Genomic DNA, 17,506 nt, shown 5'->3' on the forward strand with positions numbered 1-17,506 from the left:
ACAATTAAGTTTTTCATAGTTTTGTATAACTTGATCAATTTTATAAAGAACTTTTAATTGATTAATTTCATGTTTTATAAAAAATCATTAAATAATATAAATACAAAAAAATTGACACTTAATATATAGAGCAAAATTTTAACTTATATTCGTTCATAATAGACTGAAAAAGAAATGAAAAAAAAATATATAAAAATGTGAGTCTTATATATTTGATTAAAGAATGAATACTTAACTGCCAAGTGATTTTGTTTTTTCTTTTTCTTTTTCTCAACTTTTTTGTTTTTGTGTAGTACTAGTACTACTTTTATTTCCCCAATTTTCAATTCATAGTCAGCAATTCTGAATTGTCAAATTCACCCGCTACCTTTTCCCGTGTACGAACGAATCCAATCCACCAAATCGGCGGCGACGCCTCCGCTCTGTCTCGAAACCACAGATCTGCGGCGGAACCGCCGTCTCCGACTATCTCCGATTGATCTTCCGGTAAAGTGGACCGGAGATGCCGGTTGCCGCTTCCGCCATTTACTTCCTCAACCTCCGCGGCGACGTTCTCATCAACCGCCTCTATCGCGACGATGTCGGGTAATCCAGTTTCTTCCTTTTTTCTCTCTCTCATTCGCGTTTTCACCGACACATAGTGCATGTTTAGACGATTGTTGACAGCATTGATTTTGAAGTGATATTTATGTTTGGATGCTTTTATTATTATAATAAAAATAAGTTAGGAGTTAAATTCATTATAAAATTTCTTTTGATGATTTTTCATTCAACTGTTACGCGGGTTTTGGTTGTAGCTTGTATTGTATGTAGCGATTATATCATGGGTTTGGTATTTGAAATAATTGAGATGGCTAGGCCTAGGGCTAATTGGTGATGCTATTGCAGGGGAAATATGGTGGATGCTTTTAGGACGCATATTATGCAAACGAAGGAGCTTGGTACTTGCCCAGTGAGGCAGATTGGTGGATGCTCTTTCTTTTACATGAGGATCAGTAATGTCTACATTGTCATTGTTGTCAGCAACAACGCCAATGTCGCTTGCGCTTTCAAGTTTGTTGTTGAGGTATTGCACCATTTCTACCTATAATTCACCTTTATCTGAGATGAAGGTTTTGTTGGGGTGCTGCTTGTGCATGACTTTCTTCTATCTAGCTTATAACTATTGCTGTTTTGGTTGTTGTTTAATGTTTGTTAAATGATTGTTTGGTGTTAACTTCTATAAGTGAGGAGCCTTATGAATTCTCTAAGTTAGCACAAATTGTGTTATATGGACCTATTGAGAAGAGGGATGTAAGTTACTATGAATTTAGTGGAGTAGCAGCGATAAGCGCTTAATCGTGCCTGGCTTTACTTGAGATTTTTACAAGTACTAAGGGTCATTTTGATCTTTTTGAATGGTTTCTATGAAAGTTTTACTACTTGTCTTGATTTAAAAAACGATCTTTGTGCCTTGTGGTGGTTGATAATTGTACTTTTTTTTTCTTCCAGGCTGTTGCATTGTTCCGATCATACTTTGGTGGAGCTTTTGACGAGGATGCAATTCGCAATAATTTTGTACTCATTTATGAGCTCCTAGATGGTATGTAATTTATACGAAAAACAACTAATTGCCTTCCATGATCTTGCTTTGATATTGTTGTCTACTGTGTGTTATTTTTTAAACTTGAAACTCAATGCAAGGGTTGTATATCAAAGCAAAGTTACGTCTGCCCAAATTACTTTAATTGAGGAGTTATGCATGTCAATTTTGGTACCTATTCTGAAAAGGGAGATGCTTGAGTATGATTATGCATCTTAGAAATCAGAATATATTTTAATGATATTCTTATCATTGAAATACAAATTAAATTGTATAGATAACTATAACCAAGCTTTTAGCTGGGAGGAGTATAAAAAGTCCTACATTTATGTATGGTGACAATTGGCAAAAATTGCAAGCAAGGAAAGGATAGAATGAGTTCCTTACTCTCTTGATGCCTTTGGCAAGCTCTATTATATTGGTCTCAAGTCCCAACAGCTTGACCAAAATGGTTGTAATGACTTCAATGAAAATTAGTGCTTACTATAAACAATAAACCAGGGTTTTTCTTTTGAATTGTAGTGGACATATTGAAATGATAAACAAATATATTTTGCCAAGTCAAAATTTATTTAATGTTGAAGGCCAGTGTAAATTCTGTGATAGAGAAAAAATACTTGTCATTTAAATGGGTGAATGATTATTACCTATTGTTTTTTGCAGAAATTATGGACTTTGGTTACCCACAAAATCTTTCACCAGAGATCTTAAAGCTTTATATCACTCAGGAAGGAGTGCGTTCCCCATTTTCATCAAAGGTTAGCCTGCAAACACTGTTGTTGCTAGTAGCTACCACGAAGTAAGGGCATAGATAGGGACATGATAGGAGAAAACATGGAGATATTGACATTACCAAAAAAAAAGAGTCAGAATACCACATAGATGTATGAAAATGCCAACCATCAAATAATATGCAAGACATATAATCAATATATGAAAATACCAGTCAACACTATTGTTGCTACTTGCTGGTAGCTACCATGAAGTAAGGGCACATAGGAGAAAACATGGGATGTTGATATGACAAAATAAAATAAAATAAAGTCTCTGAATACCACATAGATGTATGAATATACGAAAATAACAAACATCAAATAATATGCAAAACATTTGCTCCATATCATCATATATTTCCCTTTCCTGAAATGTCTCTGCTTCTCTTGTCACTCCCTTGATGTTAAATTTGAAAATGGAAATACACCACCTCTGTCCGTCCAAACATAACAGAGCATTGGCATAGGCTAAATTGCCATCTGTAGGTTGGCTGCTTAATAGCTTAAGTTGATGATCTAATTCTCAACCTTTGTTGGAGATTTACAAGATTACGAATCTCATTATTGATCTAGTCTGTGTTGATACTTGGTACCATTCTGTCTCTGACATATGACACCATAAGTGAAACATTTTTCTTTTGTCATGATGTACACCTTTTTGCTAAATGCATATTACTGAAGTTGACATTGTTGCAGACTTTAAATTGTTTTGTAATTGCTTCATATTTGTAAGCAACAAACAAACTGTTTTGTTTGTACTAGAAGCTTGCTTTTTCTTCACTGTTTCTGATTGATAAGGCATGAGTTATACTTATACCTATGGACTACGGTCAGGTTTTCTCTTACTTCATGATTTCATATTACTTTGATGATCCTTTTTGCCTATGGAATTTTTCCTACACCTCTTCTCAACATGAAGTTGCAAATTCAGCGATTAAAAATAAGAAAAAATGCTGATGCAAACTTTTTAACTTCCGTCCATTAAACTGATATCAGTTTCTGTTATTGTTCCCAGACTGTTGTGCAATGTCTATCTATCTGTATATTTTTATTTTCAACTTAATATATTTACCCTGTTGTGTTGAGTATTCCATTAAATCCTTTTGTTGACTATGTTCTGTGTGCATTGAATAAAAGCCCACAGATAGACCTGTTCCAAATGCAACTTTACAAGTTACTGGTGCTGTTGGTTGGCGGAGAGAAGGGCTTGTGTACAAAAAGAATGAGGTAGTGCCACATCTATTGTTTAGAGTTATTGCTATACAGCTAGTGCTGTTATAACATTGACCTATTACAGGTCTTCCTGGATATTGTGGAAAGTGTAAATCTTCTAATGTCTTCAAAAGGTGGGCTGTGGGTTTTATTTTTCTCCATATTGATATTTGCTAGGTTGCCTGCCTGCTAACTGGTTTGGGAATTTAGGTAGTGTTCTGCGTTGTGATGTCACTGGGAAGATTCTCATGAAGTGCTTTCTTTCTGGAATGCCTGATTTAAAGTTGGGTTTGAATGACAAGATTGGTCTTGAGAAAGAAGCACAACTTAAATCCCGTCCTACTAAAAGGTAGCCTTCTGTTGCATTTGTTTCGCCCTTTTGGCCCCCAATATTTTTTTTCCTTTGAATATTGTCATTTCAAACTTGAGTCTTTATGTTCTTCTGTTATGTTAGCATTGAAAGTGATTTGTTTTAAATGGGGTGTTTGTTTTCTTGTTTTTCCATTTTAGTTCCTATTCTGTATGCTGTACTTGGAGGTTATTTTATCCTCCTGTTTGGTCTCTGTCCCTGTTCTAATTGCTCCCCCCCCCCCCCCCCCCCCCCATCAACAAATCTATGATGCAGTGGTAAAAGTATCGAGCTTGATGATGTCACTTTCCATCAATGTGTAAATTTGACAAGGTTCAACTCAGAGAAGACAGTTAGTTTTGTACCACCTGATGGTGAATTTGAACTAATGAAGTAGGTTCTTTCTTTCAATCCTGTCTCTTGCTATCTAATTTCAGAAATCAACAGCTAATATTCTCATTGGTTTTTTTGGGTGGGTGTGGAGGTTCAACTATTTTGTAATTCTGTCTTTGTCCTTCAAACTTATCTTGTTTAATCATTACTTGGTATTACAAAATAACTAGCTATATAGGATTGGGTGGATTCATAATGATGCTAAAATTGTCATTGGTTTGTGTTTAATATCAGCTAATATAGTTATATCTGGGCAGGTATCGTATAACTGAGGGAGTTAATCTTCCGTTCAAAGTATTGCCAACCATCAAGGAACTTGGTCGATCACGGATAGAAGTGAACGTTAAGGTTTGAAGTTTTACATGTTGGATATCCATTCTCTTGTTGATAAGCCATCCTCCACTTGTTCATTTATTTTTTCAGTACATATTTTTCAGGTAAAGAGTGTTTTTGGTGCAAAAATGTTTGCACTTGGGGTTGTAGTCAAGATTCCTGTTCCAAAACAAACAGCAAAAACAAATTTCACAGTTACATCTGGCCGGGCAAAATACAATGCTTCTATTGATTGTTTGGTTTGGAAGTAAGTGTCTTCATTGTGATTATTATTTGAAGTTTTGAATTATGGTATTTCACTTTGTTATTCTATATTTAAAAATTCCAATTATTTTTTAAAGTTATCGGTGGGTATAATATGTTTTTTTAGGCCAAAAGCCACGGCGTATGTTTATATGAATCAATTGTTACTCTCCTCTCCGCACCCCTCACTATTTTCCATTTATACTCTAGTTTTTAGTGTTTTTCATTATAGTAGACTTGCCATTCTAATATCTATTGGTTCTTTTCCGTTATATCCAGGATTAGAAAATTCCCTGGGCAGACTGAGTCAACCTTAAGTGCAGAAGTTGAACTTATTTCCACAATAACAGAAAAGAAATCTTGGACTAGACCACCAATTCAGATGGAGTTTCAGGTGTGTTATTGGTTTACACATTCCATGAAAATGGGCTGGTGTCATACTATATATGTTCTTACTTCCCAGTGTTTTATGTTATCATCATCAGTGCTAAATAGATATGTAATCTGATGTTTGAAGCTTTATATTTCAGATTATGTGTATTATATGTGCATTTATTATTATTATTATTATAGATAGAAAAACTTAAATGTAACTATTGTTACTTGGAGTCAAAAGTGGATATGGTAGGAATTGGAACAGTAATTACTTTTGTTCAATAATCAATGGTTGTTTCAATATTTTTTTTATAGTTTTAAATGTTGCTTTTTGAATTAATCTTGGGAACTTTGACATCTCTTGTAATTCTGGTTCATCCTTCCTTACCATATATTTTCTAGCTGTTGAAAGGAGAAAGTACTTGTTCTGAGTTAGTTGAAGGCAAAAGTGTGTGTCTGATTCGTAAACAAAATAAAGGATCTGCTTTTGTCTGTCTCTTTCAAGAAATTATGGCAATTAGAATTTGGACACTGGATTACAATCTTGTTCCTTGGCCTTGGCCAGATGTTGTCCAACTGCGTTGATTTAAAAGCAGATGATCAAATTATGATTTATTTTTGTTTTTAACTTTCCCTTTCCCCTTTTTGGCCAAGCTTGATGGGACATATTGATCCTCTGATGTTGGATAAATTTCTGACATATTCACTCGTGGAGCCGTCTTTCCAAACTTTCACTTAACACGTACTTGCTCTATATTTCTTGATGCAGGTTCCCATGTTCACAGCATCTGGTTTACGTGTTCGTTTCCTCAAGGTATCCATCGCAACCTACCGTTCCCCTTTTTCCTGCATTCTCTCATAACTAGGTGATTCTATTTTCTTTATTTACTCTCTTCAGGTGTGGGAGAAGAGTGGGTACAATACCGTTGAGTGGGTTCGTTACATTACAAAAGCTGGATCCTACGAGATTAGGTGCTAGACAGAGTTTGTATTACTGGATGGAGAATGAAGCAAAATCCCGAATAAGCCGCAGTTCAGGCTAGTCATCCTAGTTTTCGTATTGTATTAAACATGTAATGAAAGGTTCAGGAGTTACTCAATGTGCTGTCAGTATGATTTTTTGTGTGAAAATCTGTTTTTAATATTTTTGTTCCAAAAGGCCAGCTTGTTATTGGAACCTGAAGTTGAGTGTTCTCTTGTAAACTTTGTATTTTGTTCTTATATCTCTTTTTATATAAAACATCATTTATTGTAATGATAATATTTATTGAGTGATGATTCATTGAATTTTTTCGTGTTGGAGTTGATTTTATGATTTGTGTGCTTACTTTTGCAAGGAAAGGTACAATGTAAAGTCATAATAACGGTTCCTTTGTCCAGGTAGAAGTTCTCGCAATTCGTATAAAAAATACGAATATCTGCAAGTTCTGTACATTTTAAATTTTATGAAAAGAAATCTGCATGTTGAGTTTATCTTTAATCTTAATCCTTTCTTAGTCCAATTCCACATTGATGTTCTTAAGCAGCTGGAGGAAATTATAATTTATTAATAATATTTTAAATTACTCAGTTCAGCTCAATAAACTCACTTAAGTGATTGACAAGGCTGATATACATTTTATGTGCAACACCAGGTGAGATTTACAGTGGGTATAACAACCTTATTAGAAATTGACACAGGTTGTTGCGTTGTGCCCTTAAATTGATGTTATTTGTGATTATGCTAATCAATTTGTGCCTAACTGTTCTTTGCTCTTCCTTTCTTCTATATACTGCTTTACCCGTACGTAATTAATTATGCTTACGTTCATTGAATATATAAAGTCAAATTTAAGATTTGAGAAATGGGGCGTCAATGATGATGGCTAATGACACCAGTACCATACTACCATCTGGAAGTTTAAACATTGTTGAATTATTACAAAGGGGGAAACATTCACTGAAATCAAAGCCACTCTCAAATGTAAATGGAAGGATTCAGACTAAAATCAGACCCCTCTTATTCAGACTTATGTACAGAGACTACTGCAAAACACAAATAGATCTATTATATATGTTTGTTCCTTGGAGGGTTAGGGTTTGCTCCTAGCGGATAAGATGGATAAATGGCTCCAGGCATAGGAACTGCCCCAAGTGGCTGGTGGTGCCCTTGCTGGTAGTGAGTCTCAGTTGTTCCTACCAGGGGAGGGTTGTGGCCATGGTGGAGACCATAATGTGATTGGTTGGTGCTTAGCTTCTCTGCTGCATGCCTGGCTTTTGCTTCATGCAGCTCCATCTTTGCTTCAGCTTCCTTTGCCTTTGCACGTTCATGGGTAATCACCCTCTCCTCTTCTGTTCTTGCCGTTGCTTTCTCTGTCTACACAAATATCAACCCCTAAAAAGACTTCATTTCTCATGTCATTATTAACATATATTCACCCTTTGCTTCAAGATGCACACATAAATTATATAATATTAATTTTGACAAGCTTTGACATAAAAAAAAAAAAAAACTTGTTGAAGAGGTTACATACATATATAAATATATATCACGATTCTAACTTCATGATATTGATGCCTAGCTACGCCACAAATGAATCATTGTATAATGGAACAAAAATATATGGATGTATAGAGATGGAAAAGCTGACCTTCTCGTCTATTTTTGCTTTATAGATGTCGACTTGCTCCTTGGCAGCACTGGTCATGTTTTTCAGCTTCTCCTTTGAAGATTGCATCTTTGTTCTTCTTGTCTGTCTCTCTCTCTCTGTCTCTTTCTATATTATATCAAAGAGTTCCAGTGTTGAACGATTTAATTTGAACAGAAAACTCGACGTGGTGGAGGATTTATATGAGAAGGAAGATGCGAACCAAACCAAGCCTAGACAAAAGAAGAGCAAGGCACGCTAGGTACCGTGCCACTTGTTCAACATGCAGAGCTATTCCCATCAATATGCTGCCACGTTCACAGAAAACCATAGATATATTATTAGCTTATCCGTTATCGTGTCACTAACGAATAAGAATTGTTTAAAATAATTTATGATTTTAATTTAAATACATTAATAATGTTACATACACAATTATCTTATCATTACTTATGGATGAAATACTTTTTATACACATATAAAATGACACTTTCCTTCTCTTTTCGATCCAAATATGGATAATGGATGAAATAGCCGGGCTTCATACAACAAGTTTTCCTCCTCTGTTTTTCTGAGTGAAATTAAGACTATGTTTATATAAGCTTTGTCATAAATACTTATAAGAAGAAAATAATTTTTTTCACAAGTTAAAATTAATTCATGTATAAAATAACTTATAAAAACTCTACTAGATTAACTTTTCTAAAAGTTGTTTTTATTTTATTATAAATAAACTTATTTTATTTTTCTTATTTTCTTCTATAATTATTTATAAATACTTTTTTTCAAACAGAACTCAATGAGAGAAGAAAAAATGAAGGCCACCTTTCCATAATATGCTGTTTGATTCGTCCACTGTCCATCCTAATAAACATACCAATATCTTAATTCTTTTGTTTGTGAAATGGATTCAATGTGATTATTATAATTTTTTTCTTAGATTTCATGCAAAATTATAAAATTTTCACTATCCAATTTTTTTTAATCATTCACAAAATAACTTAAACATATCTTATCAGATTTCAAAAGGTACTAGTGTTTCTATCAGATTTCTACATTATCACTTTTATATCAATTTCGTGTTTCTATCACTATTAACTAATGTTCTCATATCTTATCAGGATTCAAAAGGTACTCGTGATGAGACATTAGTTGGTTCTAAGTTTGAGTTTCAAATTCTAAATCATTTTTTTTTTACTCAAGTTGACTTGGGAAATATTACTCTTGATGTCATTTAGAGCAAGATTCACCATAAACCAGGATACACATGTCATTTAGTTAATAATTTTAAGTTAAAATCAAAATAAATATAGATAAGATATAAACTAAAGAAGTAAAATAACTTGTACACCCTCAGTTACAAAATATAAAATATATGACTTATAAAATATATGAAGTTTTAGGTTTTTTCACAAGTATTAAGGAAGGTAATTAATTCATTGAATTTTAAAGAAAACATTAGATAATTTTTTAATATACTCTTCATCTTTTTAATTAATTATTTATTTATTTTTACTATACACTATTCTCATTAAATATTTATTAAGAGTATCATTGAAAAAATATTTAATATAAATTTAATTTTATAAAATAACATGTATTTTGAAATAATTCTTTTTCTTAAAGTCTCATATATCCAAGAAGAGAAAAAGGATAATATTATAAAAAAAATGTATAATATATTTTGTGAGTTTTTTTGGTGAAGTCCTTGGACGAGTATTGATAACCGTACACGTGTTGAGTATTGGTTGGAAGGAAACCTAACGGTTGGATGAGAACGCACGTGTTGTTCCTCACCTCTCTCTCGTTATCCCGTCACTGTGTGTCTGTGTGCGCTAAGAAGAAGAAAATGGCACTTCCCCTTCTTCGAATCCCCGGCATGCCACTCACCAACCAACACCAATCATTCCCTTCCAATACCCGCCGCAAAGCCACGACGGCGAAGGCGGAGCTCGGGACGGCGGTGGCGCGGACGGGCGGAGCCGGTTACCAATCTCCGTCCGTCGACGTTCCCACGCATAAGGTCACAGTCCACGACAGACAACGAGGAATCGTTCACGAGTTCGTCGTGCCTGAGGTTTGATCCTTCACTTTTTGTTCCATTCCCTGTTGCAACTGCTCGCTGTTGATTTTTGTTTCTGTGACTCAAGAGGAAAATAAATAAATGGTCCTTATTATTTATTATTATTATTATTATTATTATTTTGAAAATTTATATGTGAATGTGACTGTGGTTTATGAAATGCAGGACCAGTATATATTACATACTGCTGAGGCCCAGAATATTACCCTTCCATTCGCCTGCAGGCATGGTACTTTTTGAAAACATGCCTAAATATCTGCGGTTTGAAATTGAATAATTTAGTTTTTTTTATACGAATTTGTTATTTAGAACATATTCTAAATTTAAAGATATCATCAATTTGTTTGTAAGACTAGGATACTGTTAGTATTTGAATTTGGCATTACATTTTAGCTCGAGGAATAAAACTCTTAGTTTCAAGGTTTCATCTTTAGTGATTTGGTGGGGTTTCATTTTCTTCATTATTTTTAAGATCTGCACTGCACAACTCGTCATATAACTATCAAGCATGGATGTTATAGTGCCAAATTTGACATTTTTACCATACCCTTGGGAGATAATAGGCTTTCCAATTTTCCCTGGTTCCTATTAGATCTCTAAGCACGTGCTAGTCCTTCATAACTCATAAGGTTTTTGGAAGTCATTATAAGAATTTTATAAACCTATCATATTATTACTAATGGCCTTAGCTGATGATAGATTCCATTTTTTCCTGGGTTTAATTAAAATACAGATAAAAAGGTGATTACTTTAAACTAGTGTGTTTTTCCTTTTCTCTTATTGGGGACAAAGAAAATATGGTGAAGTTTGTCTTTGTAGATGATGCAATGCATTATTGCCATCATGATTTAAATCTGTTCGGTCTGTGATGCTATTGCTAGCTTCCTGATACTGTTTGCTTCTTTGAAACATTTTATTGCAGGTTGTTGTACTAGCTGTGCTGTACGTATAAAGAAGGGACAAATTAGGCAACCAGAGGCACTTGGGATATCTGCCGAATTGAGAGACAAGGCACGTCTAACTTATCTTTATTCTATGCTGATGATTTTGTTAATTACATGCTTGAATTGGTAATTTCAACTTGTTAAGTACCAATGCACAATTTTGTCATTGTATACCCAGTAACCAGCATTTTTCCCTTTTTATTTTTATTAAGTTTTAAGAGTAAAAGAAGATATTGAGCATGAATCATGATAAAGCAATATAGTTTTGTTGAAGTACTAGAGTGTTGTGGCACGGGTAAACGTTTTTTCAAAATATTTTTATAAAATAAAATTTAAATATATATTTTTTAAACTTTTCTAGTAGGAGTTATTTATAATTTTACTTGTTTATTTCTAACCATTTAGTTATTAATTATTGTTGTATATTATTAATGGTTGTTATATATATAATAGACTTTTAAAAAAATACAACGAGAGAAAACTTAGAGTTGCAGGCTATAATAAAAAATCAGAATAAAATATTTATAAAATTACACTTTCAACTATGTATTTTTAAATTAAAACTTAAATTCATAAATGACGTGTGTCATTCATAATATATATGTTGATTTCTGAAAAATGATATAAAACATATTAAAATTTTAACATATAAGAATTTTTAAAATTTTGAATTAGGAATTATAAACTAAAATTAATATTTTTGTGCTAGATATCAATAATGTATCATAAATATAAAATTTTTTAAGTTATTAATTATTATTGTGTAGTATAAATAGTCAGTTGAAGATCCAATAAATTATTATATCTTAAACAATATGGAAATAATAAAAAAAGAATTAAATTTATGTTCACTCAATCAATTATTTATATTTTATCTTAATTTGAATATGTTGTAATTCTGAATCAAAATATATTAATGTTATTAATCAATCCGAAATAAAATATATATTAATCCTAATTACTTTAAATTAATTAAGTTAAACATTTTAAAAAAGAAATGATTGAGTATTTTATGTTGAATATTTTGATTTTTTTATTTAAAATATTTTTTTACTTACCAAATTATAATGAGTTGTGGGGTCTCTGACTCAAGAAAAAAAAAAAACTAGTATGCATTTTTTCATAAAAAAATAGAATTATGCATTTTAACATATAAATCAATCAAATCAAAATTAAATTTTTTGTTAATTTATTATGAAAATAAAAGATATTTCTATTTGTTTCTAAATTTTAAAATTTTTTCTATGGATATCAACTTTTTTTACTCAATTTACATATCAACTTATTTAATTATTGATACATATAGTTATCCTAGATTGAATTATCTTCGAAGATACATTGCTGTCATTTTTTGTTTCCATGACTACCTTTTATTCTCTAACTTTGTTTGAATTAAATATTAGATACTAATAATTTTCATGATTACGCATAGTGATGGTGAAATTGTGCTCAATCAAAAGATACTATAAAGATTAATTTTTTATTTCTGAATGTCATAATTTTCTTAAAATTATATTGTATGCAAATAATTGTGCATAAATTATTATGTTTGGAAATAAGTGTGAGGCTAACACATAAGCAAAAAATAGTGGAGGACATAACAAAAGGTTATTATTCAGAATTGACAAAGATATTTATTCATAAGGCTTAAATGCAATTTTGATCCCCCCATATTTTGCTCAATACCTAATTTTGGTTCCTCCATTTTAAAATAGAGATATTTAGCCCTCTTAATTTTTGAAAATTACAATTTTAGTCAAATCTTCAATTTTGCCTACAATTTATTTCTTTTAGTTTGATATGGTTGAATCTTGTATCTAACATATTCATTTAAGGTATCATCTAAAATGATTTAATTAATTATAACGTAAGAAATAAAACATAGATAAAATTGAAGATTTAACCAAAATTGCAGAATTTTTAAAATATGGGAACCAAAATTGTGAACTTTTTAAAATAAAATGACCAAATGTTTTTATTTTGAAATATGGGGACTAAAATGATGGATTTTAAAAAAATAGAGGAACCAAATATCTCTATTTTAAAATGAAAAGATCAAAATTGCATATTGAACAAAATAGGGAACCAAAATTACATTTAAGCCTATTCAAAATTGTGTATAAAATATTTTTAGCAATTTTACATTCATTACTGGCAATTAGTTTTTTTTTTTATTACTTGCATCCGTTAATAAACAATTAGTAATAATAATAACAATAAGTATAATATGTATGCAGTAAAAAAGTATAATACATAATTATTATAAATCATTGTTAACCATTTCCATTATTATAATTATAATTTTAAAGAAATCTGATTGCAATCGATTATTATAATTACATTACAATTATTATATAATTTAAAATGAATTCTCTTTAAAAAAATAAATAAATGAACTTATTGCTTTGAAAATGCCATGTGTAGACATTCCTATTGAAAAACATTTTCTTATGTATTATTATAGATACTGTATAGTATACTGCATTTTGTTTGTTAGTTAGAGCTGTCTTTGTTAGATACTTATATTCTGTATTTCTGTTGCATCCAACAGTTGGTTAAACCTAATCAACTATAGTAGTCTATGCTTAGCAATAAGTTATACCTCTCAATATTAATCAATAGTATTCAATAATAATTTTTCTGTTTTCTCTCAAGTCTCTCTCTCTGTCATTTTATTCTAAGAAGTTTGCTGTGCTTAGCAAATAAGAGGACATTGAAAGTTTTGTTGTTTTTCATAGTGCCAATGCACTGAACTGTTACTATTTTCCTTTAATTATTTTCATAACTTGTAATTACGATTCAAAACCAAAATAAAAATCAACTGTAACAACTATGAGCCATTGACCATTCTATTAACGGGGTGCCCTTTCCTATATGTTAACCCGGACTAGAATATTTGTATTCTGTTGTTTTTCCTCTTCCATTGTTTACCTTTGCTTGCACTATACTTTTCAGAAAAGCCAAAAATAGAAATGACTTTTTGGTTCATTCCTGTAATGAAAAGAACTATGAGAAATTCAAAATAAGGGCTTAAGTTAAAACATAGAAGTACAACTATTTGACGCATCTTTTTAGTACGTTCCTGATTTGATTGTATTCATAGTTTGCATTTTGTTTTCCGGATCAGTGTTTCTATTTCAGAACCCTTGCACAAAATGAATAAATTAGATTATATACTTACAACAGAACAAAGATGTTTTCCAGTTTATGGTTAGTTTGGTGCCATTTGCAATAAATGTTCCTTTTCCACAAATAGTAGTTAACTAGTTAACATTGGAGAAAATGTTATAATAATAATAATAATAACAACAATATTTATCACCATCAATATGATTGTTGTTGTTATTAAAAATTCCACTGTCTTTTATTGCTGAGCTGGACAAGTTTGTGAAATGTTATTGCATTTCAGGGTTATGCACTTCTTTGTGTGGGCTTCCCGACCTCTGATGTTGAAGTGGAAACTCAAGATGAAGATGAGGTAATGAGCAAGGCTACAATAATAGTTTGAAACATTTTGTGATAACTGCTTGAATAGATGCCAATCAGATCAACTCTAAGGAGATGTTTTTTCTTTTGAGAATTGATATTGCTAGAATATCTACAAAATATATCATAATATATATTGTACCTTTTAATCTTGAATATTTTTTGTGATTTTTAGAATATATCGTGGAATCAATAAGTCATCTAATCAAGTAAGCAACTTAGGACTTAAGAGTTATTTCCTGATTTCATTATATTTCCTGTTTCCCCCATATTTAATTAGTTATTGTATGAATGCACTAGAGCTTTAGACACTAGTACTTGATGTAATTATTTGTATGAAAAGGGCTTTGAGTTAGTATTTTGCATTACATTGTAACGCATCCTATCAATCTATATTAGTAGTATCTATATCATCCTAAATACTATAATTATAACATGGTACCAGTGTAGTACCATCTTTTGTGACCTAGTCCTGTCATTTTCTCATTGTCGCATTCCTTAAAATATTAAATCTGCTGCAAAGATGTCTATATCTCTATGGTTCTTTTCTATCTTCTGGTTGTGCCCCAATTACGACAACCAAGGGTTTTTCCTTTGGATGCCTTCTACCCACTATTGGTTCACTGTGTTTCACTTTCCAGTAAGCTTTTCACTTTTTTTCTTTCTCTGTATGCTCATATTAAATCATCATGTTTGCTGAAGTTCTTTCCTTCTATGTCATTATTGTTTGTTTTCTAATCTTAGTGTATAAGAGGGAGATTGAGAATGATGAGTGATGACCTGTGCCCAATTTATACCTCAATGCTGGTGTTTGTCAGGTCATTGTCTTTCTATTGACCATCATTTCAGTGATAGTTTAATTCCCAAAACTGCACTATACCAACGATGATTTCTTTTCCCATTAATGAACATTTCAATGGTGACTTAATGTTGTATTGGCCTTGCGTAATTCTTGGATTTAATTTCCAAGTTCATCGGGTCTCCTAAATTATATTCTTATCTGAAGCTTCCAAATGCTATTCTTGAACTTGGAGAAGCTCTAATCTTGTGTAAGATTGCTTGTGAAGATTATTGTTGATTCTGGTAAAATGATTAGATTCAATTAGGAGTTATTGTAATTTATTCTGATTTAGGAACTATTGTAGCATTTCCGGGATTCTAATTCTTTCCTTATTTAGCTAGTGTGTTGTTTATTTTCTTTTGTGCATTATAGACAGATTCTATCCAGATTTTTAGGTACCTGAGTTGGGTTCTAAACTCATTTCTTAAGATACCCAACCTTGTCTATGTTGTAGATTAGATCCCTAGTACCTAATGCAAATTTGCAATGGAAATCAGTGAATTCCATCCCTTGTTCTTCGGTGAATGAATTTCATCCTTTAGCTTGTTAGGAAATTTATGCTGAGCCTCTTTCCCGGGAAGTCTTTTCTTCCTTGGTATATTATATTCTAATAGATTCTTCAGGTTCATGATCATGCTAGCTGTCTTACTGTCTTATCTTTCTAGCAGTCTTGATCTCTTTTGCACTTTTGGCATCCATTTAGTTGTTTTTCTATCTATGCTTTATTGAGCCTGCCTTATATTTTTGTTATTTGTTTATTTGCAATAAGCTTAAACCTTGAGGGAGCAATATTTCATAATATCTTGATTGTATCTTTGGATATTTTGGAATATCTCAATCTTTAAAATATATCGTGAAATATCAACTTGTCATTGATTCGAATGGAACTAGACTAGGATATTTGTGGAGGGAAAAGACATGGTTGGAGAGGAGACTTCACTAAATGTGAATAGTCAAGTTCTTTGGCAGAGATTAATCATCGGCTAAGCCGGTAGATCCCTTGCATCAATACCATGATGACCCAGATTATATTGTGAAATCTATTAGTCATCTATCCAAGGAAGCAATTTTAGAATTTTTTTTTTAATTTTACTGTTTCTTGTTTGTTTCCTTATTTTAGTGTTAGCACTTAGCAGTCTTATTGTATGAGTAGAGGCTTGGACTTGTATTCACTAGGACACTTATTTACTAGTATAACTAGAACTTTGTGGTTCCCATCACAATACCCACATCAATCTAGTATCCTATTACTTAGCGTTCTGTTCCCTTTTTTTATTATTAAATTCTCTTTCTTTATCAACCAATCGTATAATATGTGAAATTTGCTGTTATAAAGTGCTTTTGATTCTAAGCAAATTTGTCATAATTGTTATTATCATTTGTTGGGGTTCGTGAGATAAAAATATTGTTGTCGTTGTAATCATTTTTTTTTGAGAGACCATTTGTTATTGGGTATTGGTTATGAATATATAAATAAATCCTTGGCACATACAGGTATATTGGCTTCAATTTGGACGTTATTTTGCCCGAGGACCAGTGGTAAGTTCTGTTTGTAATTTTTTCTTTTTTGGAATGAGATGGCTTGTATTGTTTTTGATTACGTGACTTTAAACCCGAAATTTGTTTTACAGGAAAGAGATGACTATGCCTTGGAGTTGGCCATGGCTGACGAGTAAGCAATGCGAGCAAAGAATGTGAATATTTTGTTTCCCCTTCTTTTCTCCTTTTTTTTCTTCTTCATATATCTACTATGTTATCTGGTCTTTGTTTATTTTTCCCATCTATATATACTATTGTGTGAATTCTAAGTAAAGCCTCATGCTATATGCGGGTTCGTGTTTAAATGTTTCAAAGCTTTAGGGGAGTATATTGAAAGATTAATTTAATGTAATTTGTTCAATCTTATTCTTTTTTTTTTATCAATTACAAAATTACTATTCAAAGTTATATAATGAAGTGTTTCTAAATTTTTACTATCAATATATAAAACCATAAAAAATTTAATTCATCTTTTAACAGTTAATATCAAAGAAATTTTGAGTAGTTTTAATTTTGAAAAACAACTTTCAACAATAAAAATAATTACAAGTCTTACCAAATAACATTTTAAAAAACAATGTATATATTTAGAAAAGAATAATTTTTTTATAAAAAATAACTAATATTTTTTTTAATGAAATATGAATTTCTTTTATATATACTTTGAGCAATATCTTTATTTTTAAAAATAAATCTAGATTTTTTATATTATAATATTTGGTAGAA

The 17,506-nt window shown here is 31.4% G+C and overlaps 3 protein-coding genes across 5 annotated transcripts; 2 read left to right on the forward strand and 1 right to left on the reverse strand.

The window, feature by feature from the left end:
* Positions 1-304: 304 nt before the first annotated feature.
* Positions 305-6,559, forward strand: LOC114412526 (AP-2 complex subunit mu). Of its 2 annotated transcripts, XM_028376455.1 has the most exons (13): positions 306-585; positions 889-1,066; positions 1,492-1,582; positions 2,246-2,340; positions 3,493-3,582; positions 3,653-3,701; positions 3,778-3,916; positions 4,193-4,309; positions 4,567-4,657; positions 4,747-4,889; positions 5,165-5,279; positions 6,030-6,074; positions 6,159-6,559. In XM_028376455.1, exons 1-13 carry the CDS (start codon positions 503-505, stop codon positions 6,237-6,239), a joined length of 1,317 nt encoding a protein of 438 aa, XP_028232256.1. In that variant the 5' UTR covers positions 306-502; the 3' UTR covers positions 6,240-6,559. The 2 variants fall into 2 exon arrangements, with proteins under 2 accessions (XP_028232257.1, XP_028232256.1); XM_028376456.1 differs by lacking the exon at positions 4,193-4,309 and having other exon boundaries at positions 305-585.
* A 537-nt stretch (positions 6,560-7,096) lies between these two features.
* On the reverse strand, positions 7,097-8,088 carry LOC114412527 (late embryogenesis abundant protein 6-like). The gene is made up of 2 exons (XM_028376457.1): positions 7,891-8,088; positions 7,097-7,616 (listed from the first exon to the last, which is right to left on the reverse strand). Exons 1-2 carry the CDS (start codon positions 7,975-7,977, stop codon positions 7,308-7,310), a joined length of 396 nt encoding a protein of 131 aa, XP_028232258.1. The 5' UTR covers positions 7,978-8,088; the 3' UTR covers positions 7,097-7,307.
* A 1,617-nt stretch (positions 8,089-9,705) lies between these two features.
* Positions 9,706-17,146, forward strand: LOC114412528 (ferredoxin C 2, chloroplastic-like). Of its 2 annotated transcripts, XR_003666767.1 has the most exons (7): positions 9,706-9,964; positions 10,136-10,199; positions 10,893-10,981; positions 14,324-14,392; positions 14,576-14,609; positions 16,736-16,780; positions 16,873-17,146. XR_003666767.1 is itself a non-coding variant. In XM_028376458.1 (6 exons), exons 1-6 carry the CDS (start codon positions 9,737-9,739, stop codon positions 16,915-16,917), a joined length of 540 nt encoding a protein of 179 aa, XP_028232259.1. In that variant the 5' UTR covers positions 9,708-9,736; the 3' UTR covers positions 16,918-17,146. The 2 variants fall into 2 exon arrangements, 1 of the variants encoding a protein (XP_028232259.1); XM_028376458.1 differs by lacking the exon at positions 14,576-14,609 and having other exon boundaries at positions 9,708-9,964.
* Positions 17,147-17,506: the final 360 nt, after the last annotated feature.

Source organism: Glycine soja, chromosome 5 (assembly GCF_004193775.1).
Source record: "Glycine soja cultivar W05 chromosome 5, ASM419377v2, whole genome shotgun sequence".
NCBI classification, from domain to species: domain Eukaryota; kingdom Viridiplantae; phylum Streptophyta; class Magnoliopsida; order Fabales; family Fabaceae; genus Glycine; species Glycine soja.

What these genes read in the sequence shown, in the direction of transcription:
- LOC114412527 (XM_028376457.1), bottom strand. Translation starts at nt 7,977, where the DNA reads ATGCAATCTTCAAAGGAGAAGCTGAAAAACATGACCAGTGCTGCCAAG. An exon ending in AAGCAAAAATAGACGAGAAG is followed by an intron (nt 7,617 to 7,890) that starts GTCAGCTTTTCC and finishes ATATTTGTGTAG; the next exon opens with ACAGAGAAAGCAACGGCAAG.
- LOC114412526 (XM_028376455.1), top strand. Translation starts at nt 503, where the DNA reads ATGCCGGTTGCCGCTTCCGCCATTTACTTCCTCAACCTCCGCGGCGAC. An exon ending in CTTTCAAGTTTGTTGTTGAG is followed by an intron (nt 1,067 to 1,491) that starts GTATTGCACCAT and finishes TTTTTCTTCCAG; the next exon opens with GCTGTTGCATTGTTCCGATC. An exon ending in GTTCCCCATTTTCATCAAAG is followed by an intron (nt 2,341 to 3,492) that starts GTTAGCCTGCAA and finishes ATTGAATAAAAG; the next exon opens with CCCACAGATAGACCTGTTCC.
- LOC114412528 (XM_028376458.1), top strand. Translation starts at nt 9,737, where the DNA reads ATGGCACTTCCCCTTCTTCGAATCCCCGGCATGCCACTCACCAACCAA. An exon ending in ACGAGTTCGTCGTGCCTGAG is followed by an intron (nt 9,965 to 10,135) that starts GTTTGATCCTTC and finishes TATGAAATGCAG; the next exon opens with GACCAGTATATATTACATAC. An exon ending in AAACTCAAGATGAAGATGAG is followed by an intron (nt 14,393 to 16,735) that starts GTAATGAGCAAG and finishes TGGCACATACAG; the next exon opens with GTATATTGGCTTCAATTTGG.